General features: G+C 45.0%; 2 protein-coding genes across 3 annotated transcripts in view; both read left to right on the top strand.

Annotated features, from left to right (window-relative positions):
- slc38a3a (solute carrier family 38 member 3a) overlaps nt 1–4645 on the top strand; it is a 33939-nt gene extending 29294 nt beyond the window's left edge. For both annotated transcript variants that reach the window (XM_047810518.1, XM_047810519.1), the window contains 3 exons: nt 450–594; nt 719–822; nt 965–4645. In XM_047810518.1, coding sequence (XP_047666474.1) covers nt 450–594; nt 719–822; nt 965–1069 — 354 coding nt within the window. In that variant the 3' untranslated portion in view covers nt 1070–4645. The remainder of the gene's footprint in view (nt 1–449; nt 595–718; nt 823–964) is intronic.
- Nucleotides 4646–5518: 873 nt separating this feature from the next.
- Nucleotides 5519–27437, top strand: part of gnai2a (guanine nucleotide binding protein (G protein), alpha inhibiting activity polypeptide 2a) — a 29059-nt gene continuing 7140 nt past the window's right edge. Inside the window, exons 1-3 of the mRNA XM_047810541.1 lie at nt 5519–6141; nt 26638–26680; nt 27151–27292. Coding sequence (XP_047666497.1) covers nt 6024–6141; nt 26638–26680; nt 27151–27292 — 303 coding nt within the window. The 5' untranslated portion in view covers nt 5519–6023. The remainder of the gene's footprint in view (nt 6142–26637; nt 26681–27150; nt 27293–27437) is intronic.

Genomic DNA, 27437 nt, shown 5'->3' with positions numbered 1-27437 from the left:
GTGAGTCAGTAATCACACACATACAAACACACAGAGAGAGAGAGAGAGAGAGAGAGAGAGAGAGAGAGAGAGAGAGAGAAAGAGAGAGAGAGATGACCCAGGCCGCTCATATTGTGGGCTTAATCATGTCGTACACTGTGTATGTTATAAACAATTTATAAACAAGTCATTTTTGTTCATGACAATTCATAACCATTTAAGTGTTGTGTGAGTTTATGTCCAGTGATTTAATAGGAGTCTGCCTGTTATAAAGGCTTTAATTCCTTCCTGCCTTATTAAAGGTCAGAGTGTTCCTCACATGTACGCTGTCATGAAGTGTGTGTGACAGCTTTCAGGATGTTGTGACATGACACTAGTTTAATCATGTTTATGATGGATTTATGTCAGCCTTGTGCTGCAGGCGTGTGGTTACCAGTGTGGTTTTCACCTCCCCTGTGTGTGCTGCTCAGGTGAGGCGAGCCATCCAACAGCTCTTCTTCCCCAATAAGACGTTCTGGTGGCCGAGACACATCGCCATCGCCATCCTTCTCCTCACAATCATCAACCTGCTTGTCATCTTCGCCCCCAACATCCTCGGCATCTTCGGGATCATAGGTCAGTCAGGAAGCGTAACACGGCGAGACCAAGCAACATTGTGTTTTAAACACCACCGGGTGTGTGAATGTGAATGACACTGTGTGTGTGTGTGTGTGTGTGTGTGTGTATTTGCTCCTTACAGGTGCTACCTCTGCTCCATGTCTCATCTTCATCTTCCCAGCCGTGTTCTACATCCGCATCGTACCCAAAGAGGATGAGCCCACACGCTCAATGCCCAAAATCCTGGTAAGAATTCACACACACACACACACACACACACACACACACACACACACACACACACACACACACACACACACACACACACACACACCATTTGGAGTAAAAAGGTACACTGATTATCCCCCCCCCCCCCACTCTCTCTCAGGCTGCCTGTTTCGCTGGTATTGGATTCTTGTTCATGATAATGAGTCTGAGCTTCATCATCATTGACTGGACATCGGGGAGCAGCAAATCAAACAGTGGTCATTAGGCCACGCCCACATCATCTGTTTTTTTTTTAACAGTTATCCTGTGTGTGTGTGTGTGTGTGTGTGTGTGTGTGTGTGTGTGTGTGTGTGTGTGTGTGTGTGTGTGTCTGGAAAAATAACCCTGGACGATGATGATGATGATGATGATGATGATGATGATGAGTCAGTAAGTTATAGCAGTGATCTGGACCCACAAACTTCCTGCTAAATAGTGTTCTTGCCCCATCAGACTGGCCTTTAGCACAAATGTATATTAAATCAGTCCAGTTTCCTTGATTTTTACCTGATTGTGACCTCTGACCCTTTGACTACACAAAAAAAAACCTGGGGCTACCAAAGAAGGGTAGCTATTCAGGTTAATAAGGATTACCCTGTTGGGTGGGGTAAATGTTTATGGAAGTTATGTTTATGGGGTAGATGTTTACGGTGTTGGTGCCTGTTATTTTTGACAACTTACTCTCTCTGTCTCTCTCTCTCTGTCTCTCTGTCTCTCTCTGTCTCTCTCTCTGTCTCTCTCTGTGTCTCTCTCTGTGTCTCTCTCTCTCTCTCAATATGGCAATAATCTCTTTAATGTTTGGAGAGAGACGTTATTGCCATGACAACTCCAGGGTCACCATCTCTCTCTCTCTCTCTCTCTCTCTCTCTCTCTCTCTCTCTCTCTCTCTCTCTCTCTCTCTCTCTCTCAACTCTCAACTCTCTCTCTATATATATATCTTTCTCTCGGCCAGTGGCTGTAATGTCTTGTCAAGCACATGAACCTTGTGACACAATATGCAACCTGTAAGTAGGGTCATTTTTATATGTAGGATTTCCATGTGGTTTGTCGTTTCTGTATCAGAGTATCTGCATGAATATAGAGCTGTGATAGTGATGTGTTTGATATCTAACACATGAGCACATCCCTGAAGTTCAGTCCATTTAGTTTATGGAGAAAAGGCACATTACTGAGAAAGAAACATACAACTGAGAAAGAAAGAAAGAAAGAAAGAAAGAAAGAAAGAAAGAAAGAAAGAAAGAAAGAAAGAAAGAAAGAAAGAAAGATCTGCTGTGGAGCACAAACAGAATGCAAAGATTTCTTTATCCTCAGACAGAAAGTGAGGAGCTTTTACAGACAGGGCAGATGAGATGGAACAGGACCATGTGTGAGGTGAAGGATAGAGAGAGAGAGGGAGGGAGAGAGAGAGAGAGACGGAGAGAGGAGGCATTATTCATCATTCAGCTGGTGATTCGTGTCGTCTGACAGCAGCAGCAGCTCTGATCATTGTGCAGCACGTCATAGCCTTATAGTACTAATATTGCCCTCGATTTTACACACGCGTCAACGTTTCTATAGCAACATCTCGTTCACAGTGACTCGGACAAAGGTGTGTCGTCGCTGCTGTTGTTGTGAAGTGAAAACGTGTGGAAGGGGTCTCCAGTGTCAGCACTTTGTTACAGACAGAGCTGAAGCTGATCGGTTTCCCACGTCTTCAGGACCGAGCATGGTTTTTTATTTGTATTATTAACTTTGAGCGAGAAAGATTAGAGGGCAAAAAGGGCAAAAAGTATGACATTCTTTTATAAAAGAAAAACTGAAGTTGGAATGTTTCTGTGGTATAAGAGAAATAAAACACATTTATTAGGGAAAACTGATCCACTTCAGGGTCATAACAGTCACTCCGCTTCCTCATTGGACTAAAACCGGATTTATTCATTGTTATAATATAACCACAAGAGGGCGCGTTTCATTTCTGACGTAACGTGTAAGAGACGATTCCTCTAATCCGATTCCTCTAATCCGATTCCTCTAATCCGATTCCTCTGATCCGATTCCTCTGTACAACTACAGACCACACAAGAGCGCTTTGTGTGTGTATTGGGGCGGAGCATATGGAGATGGGCGAGTTTCCGACAACAGACAGAGGCACGTGGGTTTAGAATAAGTCGCATACACTTAGGAACATAATCTGTATTTAATCTTTAACCTGTATGTAACACAGATGGAGTTTAACGATACACCTGGTGGCGGTTTTACCTTCTAACCCTGGACTGAGTCTCGGGGATCAAGTGTCTGGCCAATGAGCCCCTGGGGGTATTTAAGCTTTAGCACTTTCTGCTACAAAGTTTAGTGGCATTAAATCATTAACCTTCCTAGTGACCAAGTACATGCTTCAAAAGCCACTATGATATATTTTATAAGAAGTTCTACAGTCTTTCTAATGCTAAATGTGTGTAAGGAGTGTGTGTGTGTGTGTGTGTGTGTGTGTGTGTGTGTGTGTGTGTGTGTGTGTGTGTTTAACCTGTTGGATATATAATCTATAGACTCTATATCTATGTGTGCCGAAAGTAAAGTGTAACCCTCAATACGTATGAGGTTTTTTTTTTGTGTGTGTGTGTGTATGGTTGTAATACTCCCTCCTAGTCGTTTTCGGTGATTTGACAGGACATTAGATGGATCAAAGTGTGTGTGTGTGTGTGTGGATGTTTAACCTCTTGGATATATAAACTATAGACTCTATATCTATATGTGGCATAGTCACACACTGCAAACGAAAGGAGAAAATAAATCTTGAATATGGACAGATTCATGGAATATTTCTTATGATCAGATTATAAATAAAAACCCAAAAAGATTATTTTTAGACTTTATTCTACTTCGAATGTTCTTACTATTCGATTATTTTGACTTTAAATATGTGAGTTAAATAGACAGAAGCAATAGAACAAGACAATTTTACACTTGAAATGAGTAAAAAAAAAGTTAAACGTCTGACCGTATTCCAGTTATTCTGTACTTTATTTTGCAGTGTAAGATTATTAGTGATGTAATTTCCAGTACGATGCGTTTTATTTGGACAGTAGCACAGTTTATAACCCTGGTGTAAGGTGGAGTACAGAGGGGAAAAAAGCACAGTCCAGTAGGTCATGTGTGAAACACCAGCGTTCAGGATGATGACCTTCTAGGTGACGATCTGAAACTCCTCCAAAATTCATGTGCCTGTATATTCATGTTCCTCTCATGATCCTGATGTTGTGGATGTGTTGTGCGACAGTGGAGTATCATATCACCCTCAGTACATGCTCACTTTATCAAAGTTTTAGTGAAGTTTTATTATGATCTTGTGTGTTGAAAAAAAATGAAGTGACTAAAAGTTTTTGTTTTCTAGCAGTGTATTTGTTTAGTAATTATGTCTACTTAATCTCTGTACTCTTGACTTGAAGTTTGTGTGTGTGTGTGTGTGTGTGTGTGTGTGTGTGTGTGTGTGTGTGTGTGTGTGTGTGTGTGTGTATATGTGTGTGTGTGAGTTCATGACTGACATGGTGGCATTTATAAATGATGGAAATAATTAGCCTATAAACCCTTTATATCCCTCAGACACATCTAGTTTGTACACTGTAAATAGGCAAAGGTTTAGTCTGATGATTAAAACAAACTATAATCATTTTTAAAAGTGATTTTTTTTAAAGAAAGTAATAAGAAAGCCAGTTAAATGTCTATTATTTTTCTTTATTCCTCATATACTGAGTACATGGCTGGCATTTATTGTACCGTATAAGGTCGAAATGTTGAAATAAATAAGAATAAAGAATGAAATCTGCCTCCTCTTTGGGTTTTATTTCTCCCGCCCTCGTTTTTATTGTTTATTTATTTAGTTTTTTTTTTTTTTTGGTATGACTAATTTTATAGAGCTGGATATAAGCACGTGCAAATTGTATATCATTTTATTTCGTACTGCACGTGATTTCAAGGTGGGTTTTCAAATGACGTCACTGAGTTAAGGGCATGTGTTTACACCGTGTGGCCACAAAGGGGCAGTAGAGAAGCGCGTTAGAGAACATGGAACAGAACAAAACGTCAAAAACAAGTAAATAAATAAAGCTAATTAATGATTTTATCTCTGTGTCTCTCTCACACTCTCTCTGTCTCTCTCAGTCTTTCTCTCTGTCTCTCTCTCACACATACACTCTCTCATTCCCTCCCTTTCTGTCTCTCTCCCTCCCTCTTCTCTCTCTGCACCCCCACTCTGTTTTCACTCTCTGTAACTAATTAATTAATAAGGATGTAATTATAATTAATATGGATGTAATTATAATTACATAGCATTATAATATCAACACGACCACCTATAATACCACCTCAGGTAGTAAAAACAACAATAAATATGAGCCAGTGAAGCTAAAAAAGAATATAATATAAGAATAAATAATAACGAAGGATATAAGAATAAACGATAGTATGATTCATATCATATATATTGAGTTAAACTAGAATAAGAAACTATAAAAGTAAAATAAAGCAATCTTGCATTGTTTAGAGTTATTGGGCTAAAAAATGGCGCCCGTTACGCGGACCACATCTCCCATGATGCAATGCGGCGCGGTGGGCGGGGCCTATGTGTTTAAAGGACAGCGCTGGCTTAGTGGGCGGGGCCTGTGTGTGTTTAAAGGACAGCGCTGGCTCAGTGGGCGGGGCTTATTGGCAGTACTGCTCGGGTGTGGCGGGTTTGATAGAACGCTTTGAAACAAATCAGAGGGCGCGCGCGAGGACTAACTGTGGAGCTCTGCTAACGGCTAACGGCTAACGGCTAACTGACGAACTCAGCTAACGGCTTTTTTTTTAACGGTTTTCATTTTTATAAGAGGAAGAAAAAGCGGAGTAACACTGACACGGTTATTTATTTATGACTATTTCAGCTCGTCGCTGGAGAAACGCGCGCGCGTGTGTGTGAGTGTGAGAACTTTTCCTCAGGGTTTGTAATGTTGGTGTGCCCCCCCCCCGTCCCCCGTCATGTCCCTCCATTCAGCTGTGTGTGTAGTTTTTATCACTAAATAAACCAAAAACAAACAAAGGATCCTGATTTTTCTTCCTCACTGCGAAGAGTCCTGACATTGAACAGCTAAAGCGACCTAACTTTTTTCCTCTAAAAGAGGGAAGGGAAGTAGAACCTCGGAGGCACGAGTCAGTGAACCACACTGATGGGCTGCACGGTGAGTCAGGAGGACAAAGTGGCCCGGGAGAAGTCCAGGGATATCGACAGGTCCCTGCGAGAGGATGGAGAGAAAGCGGCTAAGGAGGTGAAACTGCTGCTGCTCGGTAAGTCTGTCTCTCTCTCTCTCTCTCTCTCTCTCTCTCTCTCTCTCTCTCTCTCTCTCTCTGTTCTCTTTGTCTGTCTGTCTCTCTCTCTGTCTGTGTGTCTCTCTCTCTCCCTCTCCCTCTCTGTCTCTCCCTCTCTCTCTCTCTCTACCCCATTCTCTTCCCCCTATTTCTCTCTCTCTCTCTCTCTCTCTCTCTCTCTCTCTCTCTCTCTCTGGACTTTTATAATTACACTACAACCAGCGTCATGTCTCTGTGTCTGTCTATCTCTGAGATGTCCCTGATGTTTTGATGAGTCAGGATGTGTTTTCTGCTCTAATGGACGAGGTGTTGTGGATGTTTTGAGTGCATTTCGGTGTCCTCTCTGAACTGAAATAAGAAGTAAGAAAAAAATCCACCCTCGTGTATCAGTTTTGATCATTATCCCGTAATCCTAAACTTCCTACGATCTCCCATGTTTGCGCATGTCTACCTGAACAGGCTGCTGCAGCGGCGCTTTATTAATTTTAGACCTTCTAGTGCCTCACGTCCTCTAACGTGCACCAACGTCGTTGATCCCTTCAGTGTGTGTCTCGCTACAGTTTAGCACAGGATTCACTCGACGTGACTCTCCACCAGCGACGCTTGTGTGTTATAAGACGTACTGACAGGTTAACAGGTTGGAGCCGTGATCATGATGAGGAAAATCTGTTTCTTTTCGTTTCTTTTTTTCCCACGTTGCAACACAGTGGCACGAATCGCTCTGTGCCTGAGGTGGATGTGTAAGTGTGTTGTGGCCCCTGGAGCACGTCACGCTTTTTATGCACTTTGTTCCCCATCACACTGTTTGTACAGAACCACAGGATTGTGTGTGTGTGTGTTGTTCTGGAGCAAGTGTGTCACAGCAGGCATTTGGCTGTCGTCCCAGGTCAGGAGGAGAGTGTGAATCCGACAGGGTCACACTGTGTTGTTTCTGTACAGAGTCACGTTTCTTTTTCGGAAAAGATGAGAACCATTATTTATCTCTGCAGGATCACTGGTTGAACTTTGTCCATCGTTTACGTCATCGTTTTACTACATCGTTACTGAAAACGTTCCATATTTTCCTTAAACTCTGTCCCTCCTTCCGGCATCAGTGTTGCAATCTCTAGCACTGTTATGTTGCGTAGCACTACAGCTCCTAACGAAGAAGCCGACAAACACAACACAATCGTGAGCCGTTTTCCTTACTAGATGTTCAACAAAGCTGTAAATCCGCAAGAACCAAACAGTAGATGAAACCGAATGGACACTTAGCAGGATGATGAACCGTAATTAACAATCAGTCATTAATTATCATTAAGGTTTCACCCGCATTAGCCGTGTAGTTTTACCCCGGCGGGAAGATTCTCAGCTCCACAGGAGTGAATAATGAAGGTGTTGTGTAATAACAGAGCTCATAAACGCTCATCAGCTGCAACGTTTGACTCAGCGTCTGAGGAGGATGTCGTTTAACACACACATGACGTGTGCTGCTAATTACGTGCCTAATGCAGCCACTCATTTCGTAATGGCTCGACGCCACCGGGACGTCATCGTAACAGAGCAGTATGGAAATTCAGTCGTTTGTCACACTGATAGAGAAACGTGTTTGAAGTGTTGTGGAGACACACGCGTGACTTTCTGATTGGTATTTGGCTTTTTTGGACCGTGTATATCATGTGACTTGGTGTTTAAACAGTGATTCATTGTACCTCATTTATTGCCTCTAATACAAATAAATCGTGTTTGCGAGTGTTTACACAATAAGTTGGTGCTGCGTGTGGAGCTCGCTGCGGTGATCGCCGTGGAGCTCGTGTTACTCTTTGTACATTCATTTATTAACTCGGTTACTTCTTTCTTCTTGCCTCTGAGGAGCCTCAATAGGCCTGAAACAGTGGAAACCTGGCACTCATCTCATATTCTCATAATCCTCCCCAAAGCCTGGAATCCGAGCCAGCCTGAGGCCTGAGACTCCAGTCCAGGGACTCCAGTCCAGGGACCATGGATATGTAGGGCACAAAGCACAAAAGACGCTACTTTTAGACTTTTTCTTACTCCAGCTGACTTGAGCTGGACGTGTGTGTGTGTGTGTGTGTGTGTGTGTGTGTGTGTGTGTGTGTGTGTGTGTGTGTGTGTGTGTGTGTGTGTGTGTGTGTGTGTGTGTACACAGTAAGTGCTGATCTGGAGTAACAACTGGGAAATGGGTCCAAATTCTTCTGAAAAAGTTCGGCATGTTTCCTCCTCTAAAGAGCTTCTCCCTCAGTATCATGTGAATATCTGCAAAGTACAAGTTACTCAGAAAGCTGAATCACTTCTAACAATTGTACAGTTCTCTCTCTCTCTCTCTCTCTCTCTCTCTCTCTCTCTCTCTCTCTCTCTCTCTCTCTCTCTCTCTCTTTCTGAAAGTTTGATTAAGCAGCTCATTAGCAGTGATCTGCTCAGATTTCTGGACTTTGATCAGAGTTTAATCCGACACAGCCGGAGCGAATTCCAACGCTGTCTGTGTTTATTTTCTTTCTTCCTGCATTTTTCTCCTCTCTCTTTTTTTCCTTCTTCTTCTTCTTTTTTTTTGTGGGAAATGCCCTGACTGGAGCCTGAGAGTTGGTTCACTTGGCCTACAAGCCTCAGCGTCTCTCCCACACCACTTTATCTCAACAGTTTTTTCCCTTTTTTTTTTTATCTCGTGGTCATTCACTACTACACTTGTACCACTTTGTTTTTGTTTTGTTTTGTTTTGTTTTCCATTTTTATTAGCGATGCTTTCTTCGTTCTCATTGGTCCATGGACTCCCATGTTCACTGCAACAACGACAGTAGAAATAATAATAATAACTTACATTATTAAATTGTTATTTTAGACCTCGTGTGTAGAGATGGGGTGAGGGATATTTTTTTGCAAGGCTGCTGGAACCCTGAAGACGTTAGTAAAGCAGATGCTCCTTAACCCGAAGGACACACACACATGCACGCGAGTGAGCGATCCCACACACGCTTCACGTTACTCTGCCGTACATCATCTGAACAAACAGGTTTTTTTTCCTGCTGTAAAGTTGTGCAGTGATCTCTGAAGCAGGGAAAAACCACACAACAAAACAATTTCATATGAACGCAAATCTGAAACCGGTTCTGCGATGCAGGTCACAGCGGGAGCATAGACACGTACAGGAACAGAACTTGTGCAGTCGACACAACTACAGAAATCACATGACATACGAAAAGGCTCGGGAAACCCGAGCTGTAGCTGCGAGGACAAACACGGGATAATACGATCATCTTCCACCGATATTAAAGACATTTCTCTAATCAGAAAACACATCAGGAGTTTTAGAAACCACATCATAGTAGAACAGGCACATTATTGTCAGTGCCTTTACTTAGCAGTGCAGTTAATAAAGTTTTAAAATCCACAAGGAAGACACTTTTATTTAATCTGTTGAACCTGTCAGTAATCCTGATCATCTTTGTTCTTGAAGCAGGAGATCAGACACAGATCAGATAACGTAAAAGGGAACGTTCAAAGAATGTAAAACTTTCCACACATGCCTCAGGCCGACCTGCAGCGCTGCTAATACACCAAGCGAATCAGGTCTGAACCTGCTGTTAAACTGGTTTTTCCACAAGTGTGTACTGATGTAACATTACAGGATACACACTACACTTCAGTCAAGGTCAAAACACACACACACACAGACGTACGACTCGAACTCCGGAAATGTTGGGATGTTTTTTTTTTTTAATTTGAGTAAAAAGATTTTCGAATCACACAAGATGTTATCTTAATCGCAACAACACATAGATGACTAATATTTAAACAGAGAAATTTTCAACTTTTATCCACTAAATGAGCTCATTTCAAAATTTTATGCCTGCTTCAGGTCTTAAAGTTGGCGCGGGGCTCATTTAAAACGGACTGGTTCAAAGCGAAGAAGCGTTCTACGGTCAGACGAGTTCAAATTTAACGTTCTTGTCGGACATCACGGACGTCGTGTCCTCTGGGGTAAAGAGGAGTGTTAGGAAGGTTAAACCTTCTAGAGCGTTATCAGTGTTTAGTTCAAAAGCCAGCATCTCTGATGGCATGGGGTCCATTCGGTCATAGGCACTATGAATGCTGAAAGGTTTATAAAGGTTTTAGAGCCTCCACATGATGTCTATTTCGGCGAAGGCCTCGTGTATTTCAGCAGGAGAACGAAAACCACATACGACAGCATGTCTTTCTCGTAGAAGAGTCCAGGCATCGAATCGGCTGCCTGCAGTCCAGATATTTCACCTATAGAGAACATTTGGCACATCGTTAATACAAAAAAAGACGTCCACGACCTCTCCAGCGGATGAAAACCTACATCAGGGAAGAATGGGGCCGAATTCCAACACACTCATAACCTCGATGTCCAGAAGTCTTCACACTGTTTTAAAAAGAAGAGGAGACTCTACACCATGTAAACGTGACCCCGTCCCAACTCCACTCCGAGACCTGTAGCAAGCATCAAATTTGAAATTAGCTCATTTAGTGGATAAAAGTGTAACATTTTCTATCGTGGGTCAAGTTGTTTTATTGTGAATAAATTATTGGCTCATGTGATTTGAACGTTTTTTTTAAAAACATTTAAAACATTTCTGGAATTGGAGTCGTACAGAGAGAGAGACACAAACACACACAAACACATTTGACTGTTTGCTATTTGAGCTGAAGGTTGAATGTGTGTTGCGATTGTGTACATAGCGTTAAGTGTTGTTCAGGATGATGTGGAACATTAACTGAGACAAAGCGTCAGCCTTACGACCTCGTGACACGTTCGTGTAGCGCAGGCTGACAGTAAATGACGGGTGTGTTTGGGATGTGTCCCTGTGAAACACACGAGCATCATCGTCATCTTCATCCTCCCTATTCCCGTGTTTAGATCTGACACTCGGGTGTGTGCCGATATTTCCCATTCACGTCAAAATCTATGTGAATTCCAGTCGAATTCTTTCTCCATGGACACACTGGTGCTCTCGTAGTGAAACGCTGATGATGCTGGATAGAAAAATGCTGCACAAACAAAAAAATAGAATAATAAACAAAAATATTCATTAATAATGCTCACCAGTACATTTAGAGTCAAAGCAATATTTCTCCCAAGACCCCAGAACCAACACAAACACTGTCTCTGTCCTCAGGGTGTGTCTGTGTGTGTGTGTGTGTCTGTGTGTGTGTGTGTGTGTGTGTGTCTATCTGTGTGTGTGTGTGTGTCTATCTGTGTGTGTGTGTGTGTCTGTCTGTGTGTGTGTCTGTCTGTCTGTGTGTGTGTGTGTGTGTGTGTCTGTCTGTCTGTGTGTGTCTGTCTGTCTGGCTGTCTGTCTGTGTGTGTCTGTCTGGCTGTCTGTCTGTGTGTGTCTGTCTGGCTGTGTGTGTGTCTGTCTGTCTGTCTGTCTGTCTGTCTGTCTGTCTGTCTGTGTGTGTGTGTCTGTCTGTGTGTGTGTCTGTCTGTGTGTGTGTGTCTGTCTGTGTGTGTGTGTCTGTCTGTGTGTGTGTGTCTGTCTGTGTGTGTGTGTCTGTCTGTGTGTGTGTGTCTGTCTGTGTGTGTGTGTCTGTCTGTGTGTGTGTGTCTGTCTGTGTCTGTGTGTGTCTGTCTGTGTGTGTCTGTCTGTGTCTGTGTGTGTGTGTGCCTGTGTGTGTGCCTGTGTGTGTGCCTGTGTGTGTGCCTGTGTGTGTGCCTGTCTGTGTGCCTGTGTGTGTGCCTGTCTGTGTGCCTGTCTGTGTGCCTGTCTGTGTGTCTGTCTGTCTGTCTGTCTGTGTGTCTGTCTGTCTGTCTGTCTGTCTGTCTGTGTGTGTGTGTGTGTCTGTCTGTGTGTGTGAGAGCACGCACGGAGTGGGTTGGGGGGGGGGATGCGGGTCCTGGAGTGAGATTGCTTTGACCTTGTTGTTGTTGAGCTGTGTATTTGAGATCTGCAAAGAATTTTGAAAAATTTGAACTAGAGAAAGGAAAATGAAAGAGATGAGACACACACACACACACACACACACACACCCCTACATATCTCCCTCTCTGCATATGAGCCATGTGATTAAACAATCTTCTAACCACTGAGAGCAAGACAAAGTCACCTCGGCAACACACACACACACACCTTCCCTATCACACACCTTCCCAATCACTAAACACATCATATGCTCTATCCCAAACCTTTGAGTCACACAGTCACTGAGTGAAACACACCGTCAGCATCCAAAACCCTTAAACACATTTATTATACCCTAAAGAGAGGACTTGTCTCGTCTGTGTGTGTTCTGGACATTCATCACCCTGGTGGATTTGAATAGACTTTACTTATGTCTCTCTCGCCCGTGACATCACGGCGCAGGTCAGTGTGGGGTCGCTAAACCCGGGAGCTCATCAAACGTCATAAAGAGATGTGACATGAGGTTAATGTCATCCTGTATTTCCTCCTTGAGGGCAGAAGGACTTTATTTTCAGTGAACACACACACACACAATGACTGTGGGAAGATCTGTGCAGGATCAGTGTGTCAGCTGATGTGACGGTGAAAGCGTTACATGACGACAAACCCTCCAGTTCATGTTTATAGTTAGGATTTTGAACAGAAGCAGCCTGAACTGCGTTTTCTGCTCCCACACCACCCCGAGTTTGTGTTTAACATCGTCGATAATGATGTGTTTCATAGCCACTCATACGAGGCTCACACAGGAACAGCGTTTTGTTCTCCATCACAGACTCTTGTAAACATCATTGAGTTTTCCAGAAATAGCAGAAACTGTTTATGTGGTGACGCGTCAAAAAAACCTACACGTGGTCCAGGGGATTTCTTCCTCCTCGTCTGTCTGATGTGTTCGCTTCTTTGCTGTGCACATGTTAATCAGCAGCACGTGGACACAAACAGGAGACGTGAGAAGCAGGGTTCTCCTTAACTCACAAAGAAGCAGGAAGTCAGAACCGAAGTGGCCATTTTTATTTGACGTCACTTTCGGAATCATTCAGGATTGAGGCTGCGTTTTCTTTAATCCATGTTTAAGTGGTTTAAACGAACACAGCTCATCACGATGTGTGTGTGCATGCGTGCATGCGTGTGTGAGACCAGATGCTACTGGTGTATATGTGTGTTTCAGGGGTTTGGAGAGGTTTGATTTATGATTACCAGGCCTTTGGGTGCATGTAGAGTCTGATCTAATTAACCCCTTAGCATCAGACCTCACAGCCAGCCTTGTCTTAATTAGTTTAACTAACCTTACAAGCCTCGTCCACTCCCCCCCTCCCCCCAACACACACAATAGTAGCATCTGGTCTCTGCTTGCTCTTATCCCTGTTCTGTAATGTAGTTTCCTTCCATCTTCTTTTTTTCTTCTCTTCCGTTCTCTGTACCCCCCCCCCCACTGTGGTGTTCATGATGATGTCATTTCCTGCTTCCCACCCTCTCACTTCCTCTTTTTGGCCTCAGACTGCTTAGTTATCCTCTTTGTCTGTCTTACAGGAAGAAAAAACACCCTTCCTGTGGGGCACTGCCACCTCTCTCTCTCTCTCTCTCTCTCTCGCTCTTGCACACAAAACACACACACGCACACAGAGGCCTAACATCATTTTCTCTGCAGTCTTGCTAATTTCTTCTTTTTGTATCTCCACCAAACACACACACACATACACACACACACACACACACCTAAATCTGATCAGAGAACAGCTTCTTCCTGATTAACATTTGCACATTCAGCATTTAAGCAAGACAATGCCAGTGTGTTTGCCTTAGCAGTGCAGCGTGCAACCAGGACACACACACACACACACACACACACACACACACACACACCTGTTATTGCCCACATGGCTGTGTTACTATTGCTCCACAAATCACAGTGAGCTAGCAGCCTTTATTGTTTTACAGCTTACACAAGTGTGTGTGTGTGTGTGTGTGTGTGTCTGTAGGACTTTAAACCTTTCCAAGAACCAAATGTCACAATAAAGATAAAATCCGTTTCGCTAGACCGTCATTTACTTTTTTTCAAGTGTGTTTGTGTGTGTGTGTGTGTGTGTGTGTAGGATGATGTCTGTGGTCTACATGACCTGTAGAAATGTGTAAAGCACATAAAATCCAGAACACTGAACATCTGTTTAGCGTGTTAATTAACATCCCCTGTAAATAATTCACGCTTCTTTTCTCCAGTGAGCCCTGGGATAATGAACACAGGTTTCACACATCGTGGTGAATTGACTGGTGTGAGACCAATGGGGGTGGAGGTGGGGGGTGTTTGATACAGGCCGCAGTATCGTCAGCTCTGATCTTATCGGATCATATATAACGCTTCATTTCCTACCTGCGACTAGGAAAGAAACGAGGAGCTCAACACTTTTACACACGTTCACATACTCTGTGTACAATAAACACCAGCTCCACCATTCACACCCCCATCTTCTCCAGTCTGCACTGCTAAAGACACGAGGAGACTTAATCACCAAAACACAACAGATTGAGCATTAACACAGACACATCCACTACCACATCAGCTAGGAATAAGAACGCTGCTCTGTGTGTGTGTGTGTGTGTGTGTGTGTGTGTGTGTGTGTGTGTGTGTGTGTGTGTGTGTGTGTGTGTGTGTGTGTGTGTTGGGGGGGAGAGAGAGAGAGAGAGAGAGAGAGAGGAAAAGGGGAGCGAGAGAGAGGGGGTGGAGTCATGTTTCTCCGTGCGTTCAGGCATTTTGTGTATATTACACACACACACACACGCGCACACACACACACACAGTGTTCATAAATGTCATGAAAAGGGGAAGTGGGAGTGGCCAGGTGTGGCAGAACTTTATATCGTCTGTTAACACAGTTACATAATGGAAGGATAGAGAGTCTGAAACAGAGGTGTGTGTGTGTGTATGTATATATATATATATATATATATATATATAATATAGATAGAGAGAGAGAGAGAGAGAGAGAGAGAACCAGCTTGTGCATGGTTATCTGTCCCCCGCATCACTTCCTGTTTACTGTGTATGGTCACTATATAAGGCATGACAGTGGCAGTCAGGAAAGCTAGAATTTTTGACATAATTACATAAACTCCACTCACTCCACAGGCCAGTTCTGTCAATGACTGACACACACACACGCACACTCTCTACCTGTATCCTTTGGGCTGTGGCTTTAACCGAGCTGAGAGGTACGGCTCACCACTTTGCTGTATGAGCAAATGGACACACACACCTTTACCCCAAACAACCCACATGAAACCCACATACACACAGGGGGACACACACTTACTCGTCCTGAGAACAGAAGAGTGTATGTTTGTTTGTGCGCATGTGTGTGTGTTTTTTGACTGAATGCCGTATTTATAGCTGCACCTGTGGATCAATGGTTAATTTCCTGTCCTGGCTGCCCAGACTGGCTGTGTGTGTGTGCTGACAGAACAATAAACAATAGAGAGAAGTATACAGAACTCCGATTGCTTTAAGATTGTTCAGTTCGTATCGATTTTATTTAAACATATTCTGCTACACACACACACACTAATGGCTGGTATATCTTTGCCCTAGCTGTGGGCATCTTGGTCTGGCATGGCATACATGGTCTCTGGGTCTCTGTGTGTGTGTTGACTAATGTGGGGTGTTTGTCCTGAGCAGTTTTAGCATGCATCACACACACGAAGGATTGATGGATGGACTAACACATAACACACAGAAGGTCAGAAGGGCAAATAAAAAGACACAGTTAGACAGACCTGAACACAGAGACCGATGAATAGCTCAGACAGAAGGATAGACAGATGGAAATATGCAGATAGAGAGATAAATAGACAACATTGACACAGTGACGGATGCGTCACAAAAACAGATCAGTGCAGACAGATGGACAAGGAGGTAGATGGACAGACAGACACGTGTACAAATGTGAGCATTCAGGCCTTTCGTCAGTGTCACCATGGCGATGGTGGAGGTTAGACATGTTAGTGTAGATTGCAGAATTTTACCTTCTGCCCTTCAGACATGCCCCCTAAGTGTAGCTTTAGTGTCCTCACTACACCTCAGGTTTTATTTGACTCAGAACACCGTCCCCTAAACATCTGGAAGCCACTAACACAGAAGGTGGATTTAGTGGATAGTTCCTTTCTTAGTGTCTCTACATACGTCTGTCCTTCTGCTTATCCCTCCATGTCTAGATCACGGGGGACGTGTTGTACGTCTTCACGACGGGGTTCATGTCTCTTCAGCTGGAAGTTTATGGAATGTGGATTGGAGTGAAAATGGTTGCAGAGGTTGTGTGTGTGTGTGTGTGTGTGTGTGAGCACAGGGCCTGTGAAACGGGAGCGGGTCATGTTTAATAGCATACAGAAATTCCCCGGGGAGAGACACCGCCGAGCCATTCTCACATGCTGAGCCTCTCCTCCACGTCTTGAAGAGCAGCACGTCTCCTCATGTCTCTGTCTGAAAAGCGAAGGGCTTTTTTCAGATTTGTGGCTTTCCACACACTTCACCACACACCACTTTACTGTTCGGGTGACACACACTCACACACCATGTCATGTTCAAACCAATATCCACTAATAGCTTACAGTATCTTTCAGGAAAGACCGGTTGAAATTCTGGACAGACTGACAGGTAGACGGTAGATCGGTGGACACTCAACCATATGGACACCCGGATGAACAGATACTATACAGACAGATAAAAGGATTGATGGAGGGACGACAAAGTGAAAGTGCAGAGAGATGGACACACTTAGGGGGTGGGATCATAGTTAAAGTTGTTTTGAATTTCAATAAGCCTTTCTCTCTCACACACACACAAACTGTAATTTTTCTTATCTTTAGGCCTGTAACCATGGTTACTGGATGTCTGTCTGACAGAAGTGCTCCAATCCTCCAAAGTTAATTTCAGAATTTTTCAATTAGTCCCTGTGTGACTTTAATTAACGAGTTAAAATCTACTCTCTCGCTCCAACCTGAGAGTTATTAATAAGAACGTTGCCTCTGATCAGCTTCGTTAAGCAGTTATAACACCTGTATATAAATCATTGTTAGATACAGAGTTTGTGCATGCTGGTGGTTTAACAGTGTGAACCGCTGTAGAGGTTTTTACATTCAGCGCATCACTATCTGCTCACCATCAGTCAGTCCACAACAGAACACTAGTCCGCCGTCGGACAGACGGATCTGTTTATTTTTTTTGCCGACCTCCTACACTAGTGGCGCACGTCAGGGCCGTGAGAAAGACCGAAATAACACATAAACCTTTTATTTAAACGTCGCTCATAGAAAGTCACTCCCAGGATCGTTCCCAAATCTGAGCACCATGTTCTGTACACAAGCACGCATGGGTGTGATGGTCAGGGGTGCACATACTTTTAGAGAGGACGTGTTTGAGAAGCACGATGTCCGACAGTAGCACTCTGTGTAGCCGAAGTTTTCATAGTTTTGTGATCTGAAGTAAATGTAAATGTCTGACCCTTTATTACTGTACAGGAAGTGGAGAAGTCGAGTGAGTGTGAGTTAGGGTTAGGAGTGTATTTGTGTGTGAGGGAGTGTGAGGAAGTGTGTGAGAGGGCGTGTGTGTGTGTGTGTGAGAGAGAGTGTGTGTGTGTGTGTGTGTGTAAGACGCTACTGTAGCTGGCATGCTTGACAGGAAGGGCAGAGCAGCGGGTTTTGCTCTGATTTCCTGTGAAGCAGAGAAACACACACACACGGAGAATGAGTACAGTGAGGCTGAACATTTCCTTCTTATTCCCATGATCACCTAATCATCACTGTGTAGAAGATTTACACCGTCCTGTTCCTCAGAGGTCCACAGCAGGATTTAGTGTTAGTTCAGGGCGCTAACACACCTGATTCAGCTCCAGAGTCTACAGCAGACACTCAAGCAGCTCCATATGCTCTTTAGTGATTTAGATAATTTCTCAAATTTGTTTTTTTAATACTGAGTGTGTGTGTGTGTGTGTGTGAGAGAGAGAGAGAGAGAGAGAGAGAGAGAGAGAGAGAGAGAGAGAGAGAGAGAGAGAGAGGGAGGATATTAAGCAGATGTGTGTGACATCACAACTTTTCCAGGTATTGTACATCTTATACAATACATAAGCAAATGTGTACATAAACTCTGTGTGTGTGTGTTGGTGGGTTGTGTGTCCACTCTCAAACCAAACACACATGCACCCCTACACATCTACGTGTCGAGAGCCCTGTTACCATGGTGTTATCACCGTCATAGCCAAGACTGTGATTGGAAAACATCTAGGTCAATTTAGGACAAGAAAAAATACCAGATGAACAAACTGAGGATCGAGGAGGCGTTAAAATATAAATAACACAGGGAACTTGCACACAGGTGAGAGCGTGAACTGGGACGGTGTTGACTGTAGGTGCTACACACAGCATCTGTTCCCATCTGGTGTGTGTGTGTGTGTGTGTGTGTGAGTGAGAGTGACTTGAGATTTACTAGAAGGATGGAGTAGATTGTAAATAAAGCTGACATGTCTCAACACACACACACGTACACACAAACAAACACACACCTGCTCAGATAAAGATGCTGACAGGTTTTTTTTTTCTATTTAATTTAGATTTGCTGTGTGCTTTGTAGACACATTTTATGTGCTAGCAGTGAATCATATCACTCAGCTGTTTGATTTTCCAACCGTCATCTGTATTTTACAGGAACACGCACACACACACACACTCTCTCTCTCTCTCTCTCTCTTGTTTATCAGGCCATATAGAAATATTGATTTTATTGTAAATCAGTAATGGCACTGGAATAAATGTTCTGTCCTCTTTCAGTGTTTAATTAAAGTGGAAGGGTTTAATGAGTTAATGTCTGTGCTCTCATCTGATTAGGGAACAGTGTAGTGCTCTCCATCCTGCTGGACCTCTACAGCACGGAGTCAACACTTTATACTGTCTCATTAAACTGTAACTGTGTGTGTGTGTGTGTTTCTCTACTTTCTCATCATCTCTCTCTTTGTTTCTCTCTCTTTCTTTCTTTCTTTCTTTCTTTCTTTCTTTCTTTCTCATTAAAAGGAGGTAAGGTGCGTGAGAGAGAGAGAGAAGAGTGTGAAGGAGTGGACAAAAGTGTTTGAGAGGGAATGTGGCTGAGGAACCGAGTAAAGGGTTGCAGGGCTGTGTGTGTGTGTGTGTGTGTGTGTGTGTGTGTGTGTGTGTGTGTGTTCACACAAAGAAAGCTTTGTTAGCACTATAGAGGGATCCAATCCTCATTCATTCTGCATACTGCTGAATAATGCACACATTTTCACAGTGTACACACACACACACGCACACGAGACCTCTGATTTAATTCACTTCATGCCTGCTGTATATATTTGTGTGTGTGTCTGGCAAATGGACCAAAATATATCATCATATCCAGTACACTTTCTCACTCACTCAATTGTTATACAGTTGTTGCGGTGTGTGTGTGTGTTCTTAGGTGTGTGTCTTTATTTCCTCTGTGCTCCCTTCTAAAGGTTTGTGTTAGCTGTGTAAAGGTTGCCATGGTAATGTGTAACTTTTCTTTCTCTCTCACACTCACTCACACTCTCTCTCTCTCTCTCTCTCTCTCTCACATGTGTGTGTGTGTTTGATCTGTCTGATTATCATTTCTGAGAACTCTGATAAACATCTCCCGTCTGCATCTTGCACGTTCCATTCTGCAGTGCACACCTTCAGCATTCTCCACATCTATTTATACACCGAGGCTCCGCCTCTCAAGAGTCTCTGATTGGCTCGTGTCAGTGAATGCGGCGTTTTGTTAACAGCTGCTGTACGGTGTGGGAGTTTTGCTAGTCGAGATCCTCCGGGTTTACAGAAGCGTCCTTAAAATGCAGATCTCACATGATGGTCTCTGGAAATAAAAACACACCCTGGTGTGAAGGAGGAAAGGAATTCCACTGTAAACTTAGGTCGCGTGAAACCATCTGTTCACACATGTGCCATAGAACTGGTCCGAGAAACGTTCCGAACAGCCTTTAGTGTAATTTGCATTACATACAGACAATAAAATGACCACCTAAACACAGGTGGACTGATCTCAGGACAGTGTTCAGTACTTTTTATTAGATAATCCTGTTGTACAGTGGAGTGCTGACTAAGCTGGGAAAAAGTTTAAATGTTCCAGATAAATGCAGACTCGCAGGTGAAGACACGCAGCAGTGAGGAAATGAGCTGTGTTTATTGTGAGAGTAGTTAAGTCGGACCACTCGGAGTGTCGGGTGTCTGGAAGCCTGCGCTGGTTTCACTCGAGTCTCACAGCAGTGCGTTATTAACACCGTCACTCAGGGGATGGAGCCTTCAGCTTCAGTGCACATCTCCGTCCAAACCAAACGGATTCGTAGTCGTGTGTGTGTGCGCTGACGTCCGCGGTTTGTCCTGCAGCTCGACACTGGAGAATTTCTCACCTCTTACATTCCGGACTCGCTCGTTTTCTTTCCTCTCTACAAGCTCGAGAGCGTTAAGAGGTTCCATCACTGCACACTCTCGATGGAGAGGTTTTAGCGGAGGACCGTTCTGTTTAATTTTCACTCGGGTTAATTCCTCGGTGTAATACATATAAGGAGCGGAGCAGCTCGGATCGACGCGTCGCTTCCATCAGAAATCGGTTCTCATCGTAAGAAAATACAAACAGCCGGCGTGTAAAATATCGTCGTCTCTTTAACCTGCTGCGTGTCTCATCATTAACATGGGCCTTGGGAGATTCAGTGATATCATCAAATATCAACCTAATGCCTTAAGAATCACCTTGTGTTGTAATAATACTGAAGCAGCATCAGACAGAGGGGGGGCACGGTGGCTTAGTGGTTAGCACGTTCGCCTCACACCTCCAGGGTCGGGGGTTCGATTCCCGCCTCCTCCTTGTGTGTGTGGAGTTTGCATGTTCTCCCCGTGCCTCGGGGGTTTCCTCCGGGTACTCCGGTTTCCTCCCCCGGTCCAAAGACATGCATGGTAGGTTGATTGGCATCTCTGGAAAATTGTCCGTAGTGTGTGTGTGTGTGTGAGTGAATGAGAGTGTGTGTGCGTGTGTGCCCTGCGATGGGTTGGCACTCCGTCCAGGGTGTATCCTGCCTCGATGCCCGATGACGCCTGAGATAGGCACAGGCTCCCCGTGACCCGAGGTAGTTCGGATAAGCGGTAGAAAATGAGTGAGTGAGAGCGAGCATCAGACAGAGAGACTTTTGCTGAAAGATCTGTGAACTGAAGTCTCTGTTTGGCTTTTTTTGATGGGTGACATTTCAGCCACACACACGCACACTAACACCAGGGGACAGGAAGGTCGGTGTTTAACACCTCATCAGAGGCTCATTCTGCTTTCTAATGACTTAACTAGCAAGCATTCAACTTCTCCACATGACAGAACAGGAAGTGACTCTCTGTGCTGCACTTCCACTTCCTCTGCTTCACCTAAAGCAGTTCAACATTTATGTTAAACATTTATTTTGCAGCAAAAACACAAATTCACTCAGGAATAAACTGGTCTTTTAGTCTGAGAGACATTCTTTTTTTATTCCATTAGTTATTTATGATTAACGATTAGGCCGAGCTTTACGATCGTCCAATTAAACATGCTCGAGAAGGTTGCTTTCTGTAATCATTCTGAAAAATCAAAAGAATCTCAATTTCACTCTGATTCAGACTCGGCGAGTGGATTCGGATGTGTGAAAGTTTTTACAGTTTGTCTTGAAGTTTTGATCAGGATTCACGATGTTCAGGTTTTGAATCTACATCGGTGCAGGACGTGTGTGTGTTTGTGTGTGTGTGTACAGAAGGTTAAAACAGCTGCAGGCAGTCCGTCTGTCACTTACAGACAGATGCCAGAGAAACACAGCTGGGTCTCTCTCTCTCTCTTTCTCTCTCTCTCTCACACACACACACACACACTCCTCTATCCAGTCATAACCGCACACACGTTCAGAGACTTCTTCTTTATATTTTTTACTAATGAAATGTCAGCACTTGTTCATTTCCTCCCACTGATTTGTGTTTTCATATCACAATCGTGACTGAGATTTTAACACTGATTACACGCACACACACACACACATACACACACACACACACACAATCTGACTGAAGTGATCTGGTGTGACTGCAGGCTACTCAGATCCTCACAGGGTTTTAAGGCTGTATGTGAAGGCAGTGTTAATGGGGAGGAACTGTTCATCAGAAGAAGAAAAAAAACATAGCAAACAGAGACTAGTTCTTCACTTCAGGGTCTAATGTTTTCTCAGTTTAAAAACAGACGAGAGAGAGAAAGAACTCTGCTTCCTGGATTAGGAGTGAAATAAACAGAGGAAATGTGCCTGGCTCAGTGAGAGGGGGAGAGGGAGAGAGATGGGAGAGAGATAGGAGGAGAGAGATGGGAGAGAGATGGGAGAGAGATAGGAGGAGAGAGATGGGAGGAGAGAGATGGGAGGAGAGAGATGGGAGGAGAGAGATGGGAGGAGAGAGATGGGAGGAGAGAGATGGGGGGAGAGAGATGGGGGGAGAGAGATGGGGGGAGAGAGATGGGAGAGAGATGGGAGAGAGATGGGAGAGAGATGGGAGGAGAAGGGGAGAGAGATGGGAGAGAGATGGGAGGAGAAGGGGAGAGAGATGGGAGAGAGATGGAAGAGAGTGGGGCGAAGAGATGGGAGAGAGCTAAGAAGAAGATGGGGCGGAGAGCAGAAGAAGACTGGGGAGAGAGATGGGCGCGAGAGACCGAAAGAAGAGGGGGGAGAGAGGTGGGAGAGAGATAGAAGAAGAGGGGGGAGAGAGGTGGGAGAGAGATAGAAGAAGAGGGGGGAGAGAGGTGGGAGAGAGATAGAAGAAGAGGGGGGAGAGAGGTGGGAGGAGAAGGGGAGAGAGATGGGAGAGAGAGCGAGAAGAAGAGAGAGAGGGGGAGGAGATGAGAGAGAAGAACGAGGGGGGAGAGAGTGGAGGAGAAGGGAGAGAGAGAGCGAGAGAGAGAGAGAGTGGAGAGAGAGGAAGAGAGAGGAGGAGAGAGAGAGGAGGGGAGAGAGAGGGGAGAGAGGGACGGAGAGGAGGAGAGGGGAGAGAGAGAGAGGGAGAGAGAGGAGAGGGGAGAGGATGGGAAGAGAGGGAGGGAGAGGAGGGGAGAGAGGGGAGAGAGAGGAGGGAGAGGGGGAGGGAGGGGAGAGAGAGGGAGGAGAGAGAAGGAGGAGAGGGAGGGAGGGGGAGAGAGAGAGAGAGGAGGAGAGGGGGGAAAGAGAGAGAGAGGAGGAGAGGGGGGAAAGAGAGAGAGAGGAGGAGAGGGGGGAAAGAGAGAGAGAGGAGGAGAGGGGGGAAAGAGAGAGAGAGGAGGAGAGAGAGGAGAGGAGGAGGAGGGGGAGAGAGGGGAGAGAGAGAGAGAGAGAGAGGAGGAGGGGGGAGAGGGGATGAGAGAGAGGAGGAGAGGAGAGAGAGGGGAGAGAGGAGGAGAGGGGGGAGGAGGAAGGGAGGAGGAGAGAGAGAGGGGGAGGGAGAGAGAGGGAGAGGAGGAGGAGGGGGGCAGAGAGGAGAGAGAGGAGAGGAGGAGGGAGAGAGGGGAGGGGAGGAGGAGAGAGGGAGAGGGGAGGAGAGGGGGCGGAGAAGGGGGAGAGTGAAGGAGAGGGGAGGGAGGAGGAGAGAGAGAGGACGGAGAGGGGGGAGAGGGGATGAGAGAGAGGAGGAGAGGGGGAGGAAGAGGAGCGAGGAGGAGAGGGAACGGAGAAGGAGGAGGAGAGGGGGAAAGAGGGAGAGAGAAGGAGGGAGAGAGGAGGAGAGGAGGAAGGAGAGGGGGGGAGAGAGGGAGAGAGAGGAGGGGGAGAGGGGATGAGAGAGGAGGAGGGGGGAGAGGGGATGTGAGAGGAGGAGAGGCGGTAGCCGGAGAGGGGGGCCGATGAGCGAGAGGAGTGACGGGGGGTCGGGACCCTGAGAGAGAGGTTGAGAGAGAGGAGGTAGGGGAATGAGCAGAGAGGAGGAGCAGGGAGGATGAGGGCGAGGATGTTGAAGAGAAGAGAGGAGGAGGGGAGGAGTCCAGAGGGGGAAGAGGGAGAGAGGAGTGAGAGGGGAGAGAGCAGGGAGAGAGAGAGAGGATGGAGAGGGGGAGAGGGGATTGAGAGAGAGAGAGGAGGAGAGAGGCGGAGGAGGATGGAGGGGAGGAAGAGCTGCAAGAGAGGGAGGAGAGGGGGGAAAGAGAGAGAGGAGGAGAGGGGGAAAGAGAGAGAGGAGGAGAGGGGGGAGAGAGAGAGAGGAGAGGGGAAAGAGAGAGAGGAGAGGGGAAAGAGAGAGAGGAGGAGGAGAGGGGGAGAGAGAGAGAGGAGGAGGGGGGGAGAGAGAGAAGGAGAGGGGGGGAGAGAGGAGGAGGAGGAGAGGGAGAGAGAAGGAGAGGGAGAGAGACTCTTGTTCCATCATCTGTCTGAGCAAAACACCACTTTGTCTGTGAGAGAACCAGAGAGAAACTTTGATTGTTGCAGATCTTCCTTTAAAAACACACAAATATTATCTAAATTTCATTTAAACATTAATCGCTTTTGTAAAGACTAAAATTAAACGAAGGATTTGTTTCAACATCACATACAGCTTTATAGAGGCTTTGTGTGTTTGTGTGTGTTGCCATAGAGACAACCGATTTCTGAGTCCGAGCAAACTCACGGTTTTTAACTCGGCTGTGAGCTCTGACTAGCTTTTAGTTCATTCTGCAAACGGTCAAACTACTGAAATGGAGTAAACTACTGAGATGATGAGCGGCCCGAATCACCTGAACATCTCGTACCATTAACGAAGAGCGCACGCTGTCACTCAGAGAACATTCTTCACTTTCTGCCCGACGTGAATAACACAGCTTTGGGTAATTAGATGTCTGCTGAGGAAAAGGATGGTGATGAGAAATGAGTGACATGAAGCGAAATGACAACAAACACGTTCTTCTGTTCAGAAGAAGACTCGGTACGCAGAGTCGAGTCGTGCTGAGAGCTCTGCCACTTCATTACACAGACTAAAGAGGACCGGAGCGATGAGTTCACTTACTGACCTCCTACAGCTCTACACACTACAGCTGGGGAGATGAAGGGGGTGTGGCCTCTGTTTTAGTTTGAGTAAAGAGGGCGTGGCCACAGTTTTAGCTTGTGTAAAGGGGGCGTGGCCCCTGTTTTATTTTGTGTAAAGGAGGCTCAGTATCAGTGTATTATAATAAATCCCAGCACATCTCAGTTTTTTTTATCACTCCCTTTCAATTTAATTTCACCTTCAATCCTGAGAAAGGCAGCAGAGTCCAAAACCTCATTTCCACATTGACTCGCTTGTGCCCCATCTATTTACTGCGCGCACACACACAGTCAAATGTGTGTGTGTGTGTGTGTGTGTGTTAGTGTGTTATGCATCAGCTGTGGGACTCAGAGTCTCTGAGTGATTGTGATATTTACAGTCATTAAAATTCCCAGTCCAGAGCTGCAGTGTAACAAGCTGATTACGCGAGCGAACACACACACACACACACACACACACACACACACACACACACACACACACACACACAGTCAATAGTTATTGTGATTAGGAAACCATAACCACTAAATAAATGAAATGATTCCAGCGCAAGTTCTCCTCTGACTTGTTCTTTAGGGATTTAAATGTACGATGTATGCAGTTTTTAAAAATGTCATTATTTATTAAAATTTACAATAATGTCTGTGTGGGAAATTCTACACATATCTGAAATTCCCCACAAATAACTGCAGTAGGAAAACATCTCCTTATTTCACTTGTGGAAATTACCATCACCTAAGACACACTTATGTAAGAGGTTCAGCATGAGCACTGTGGGAAATCTCTGTTTCTTCATAGTGTGTGTGTGTGTGTGTGTGTGTGTGTGTGTGTGTGGACCCCAGAGTGAGGACGTGACAGAGCACATATAAGAATCAAGAGTGGTGAGAGACTGAAAGTGTAACAGTGATATGACAGCTGGATGTGGACTTGGCTAATATCGAGAGAGGGGGAGGGAGAGAGGGAGAGAGGGCAGATAAGAAGTGTCACTGTGGACTTGTGGAAATAAACATAGCTGGGACAAATTAAAGCCTCTCTTCCTGTTCCTCCCAGAGCAAGACAGAGTTTGTAGGGTGTTTGGATTGTGGGAGTAAGACAGGATTATTTCATGATACACACACACACACACACACACACACACACACACACACGCAGAGTAGTAGGACATTAAGATGACTGGAGATGAGTTTGAATATTGACATAATAATGATGTGCTAAATGGCCAAGAGTACAAACCTGATGCTCTCTGGATGGGAGGGGCTTTAATATCTGTTTTGTCAGTCACAGTGACACTAGGATCATCTGTAAGCTGATGAGGTTGAGGGTGGATAGACTTTTACTCTGTGTGTGTATAAGGATGCTCTGTTCATATGCAGCCATTTGAAAAAAATTAGGCTTCATGCTCAATGGTCAGTGTGTGAGCGCATGTGTATGCGCGTGTTTGTGTTTGGGTATGCGCGTGTGTGTGAGAAGAGAAGCAGAATTTATGTTGATTTGTTTCAGTGTGTAACATGGGGTTGCTTTCTCTCTGCAGGTGCGGGAGAGTCGGGGAAGAGCACCATAGTGAAGCAGATGAAGTAAGTACACGCGCACGCACGCACACACACACACACACACACACTTGTAGGTCTGATTTCTCTTCAGTTTACATTTTGCAGACATACACCCCACCACACCCCCGTGCAGAATCTTCACCCTCTGTATGGTAAATGACTCAGAAATCGATGGTGCTGCGGTGCCTCTAAAAAAACAAGTGCTAAAAGAACCGAATAAGAGCTTTAAGAAGGCTGATGTAACTGATCATTCAGCAGTGTAACTATAAATCATGGTTCCTCTGGAGAAACACAGTGAACTGCAGCAGGACTTGCTCTGAAGCAGAGTGAATTTCACTGGGGTGTGTTTAATGTATTTTAATAATGAACACGAACACACACACACCTCCCTCAGCAAGAATACAGAAACTTGTACTGGTCATTCTGTAAGGTTATCAGACATGTTTGTTTTCATAGAGAAACCATGTCACATCTCTCTCTCTTTCTCTCTGCAGGATTATCCATGAAGACGGATACTCGGAAGATGAGTGTAAGCAGTACAGAGCCGTGGTCTACAGCAACACCATCCAGTCCATCATGGCCATCATTAAAGCAATGAGCAACCTCAAGATCGACTACGAGGAAGAAGCTAGAGCTGTGTGTACACACACACACACACACACACACACACGCACACCAGGCACACACAGCTCAGTACAGCGATTGCTGCTGGAGTGACAGCAGAAAGTTCTGTACTTGTTGTTCTGTCTAGCTTGGATTCCACGCTGGCATCCACGTGATT

Source organism: Tachysurus fulvidraco, chromosome 2 (assembly GCF_022655615.1).
Source record: "Tachysurus fulvidraco isolate hzauxx_2018 chromosome 2, HZAU_PFXX_2.0, whole genome shotgun sequence".
Taxonomy (NCBI): Eukaryota; Metazoa; Chordata; class Actinopteri; order Siluriformes; family Bagridae; genus Tachysurus; species Tachysurus fulvidraco.
Note: the sequence above shows the minus strand (reverse complement) of the source record. Positions and strands in the feature narration are given on the sequence as shown.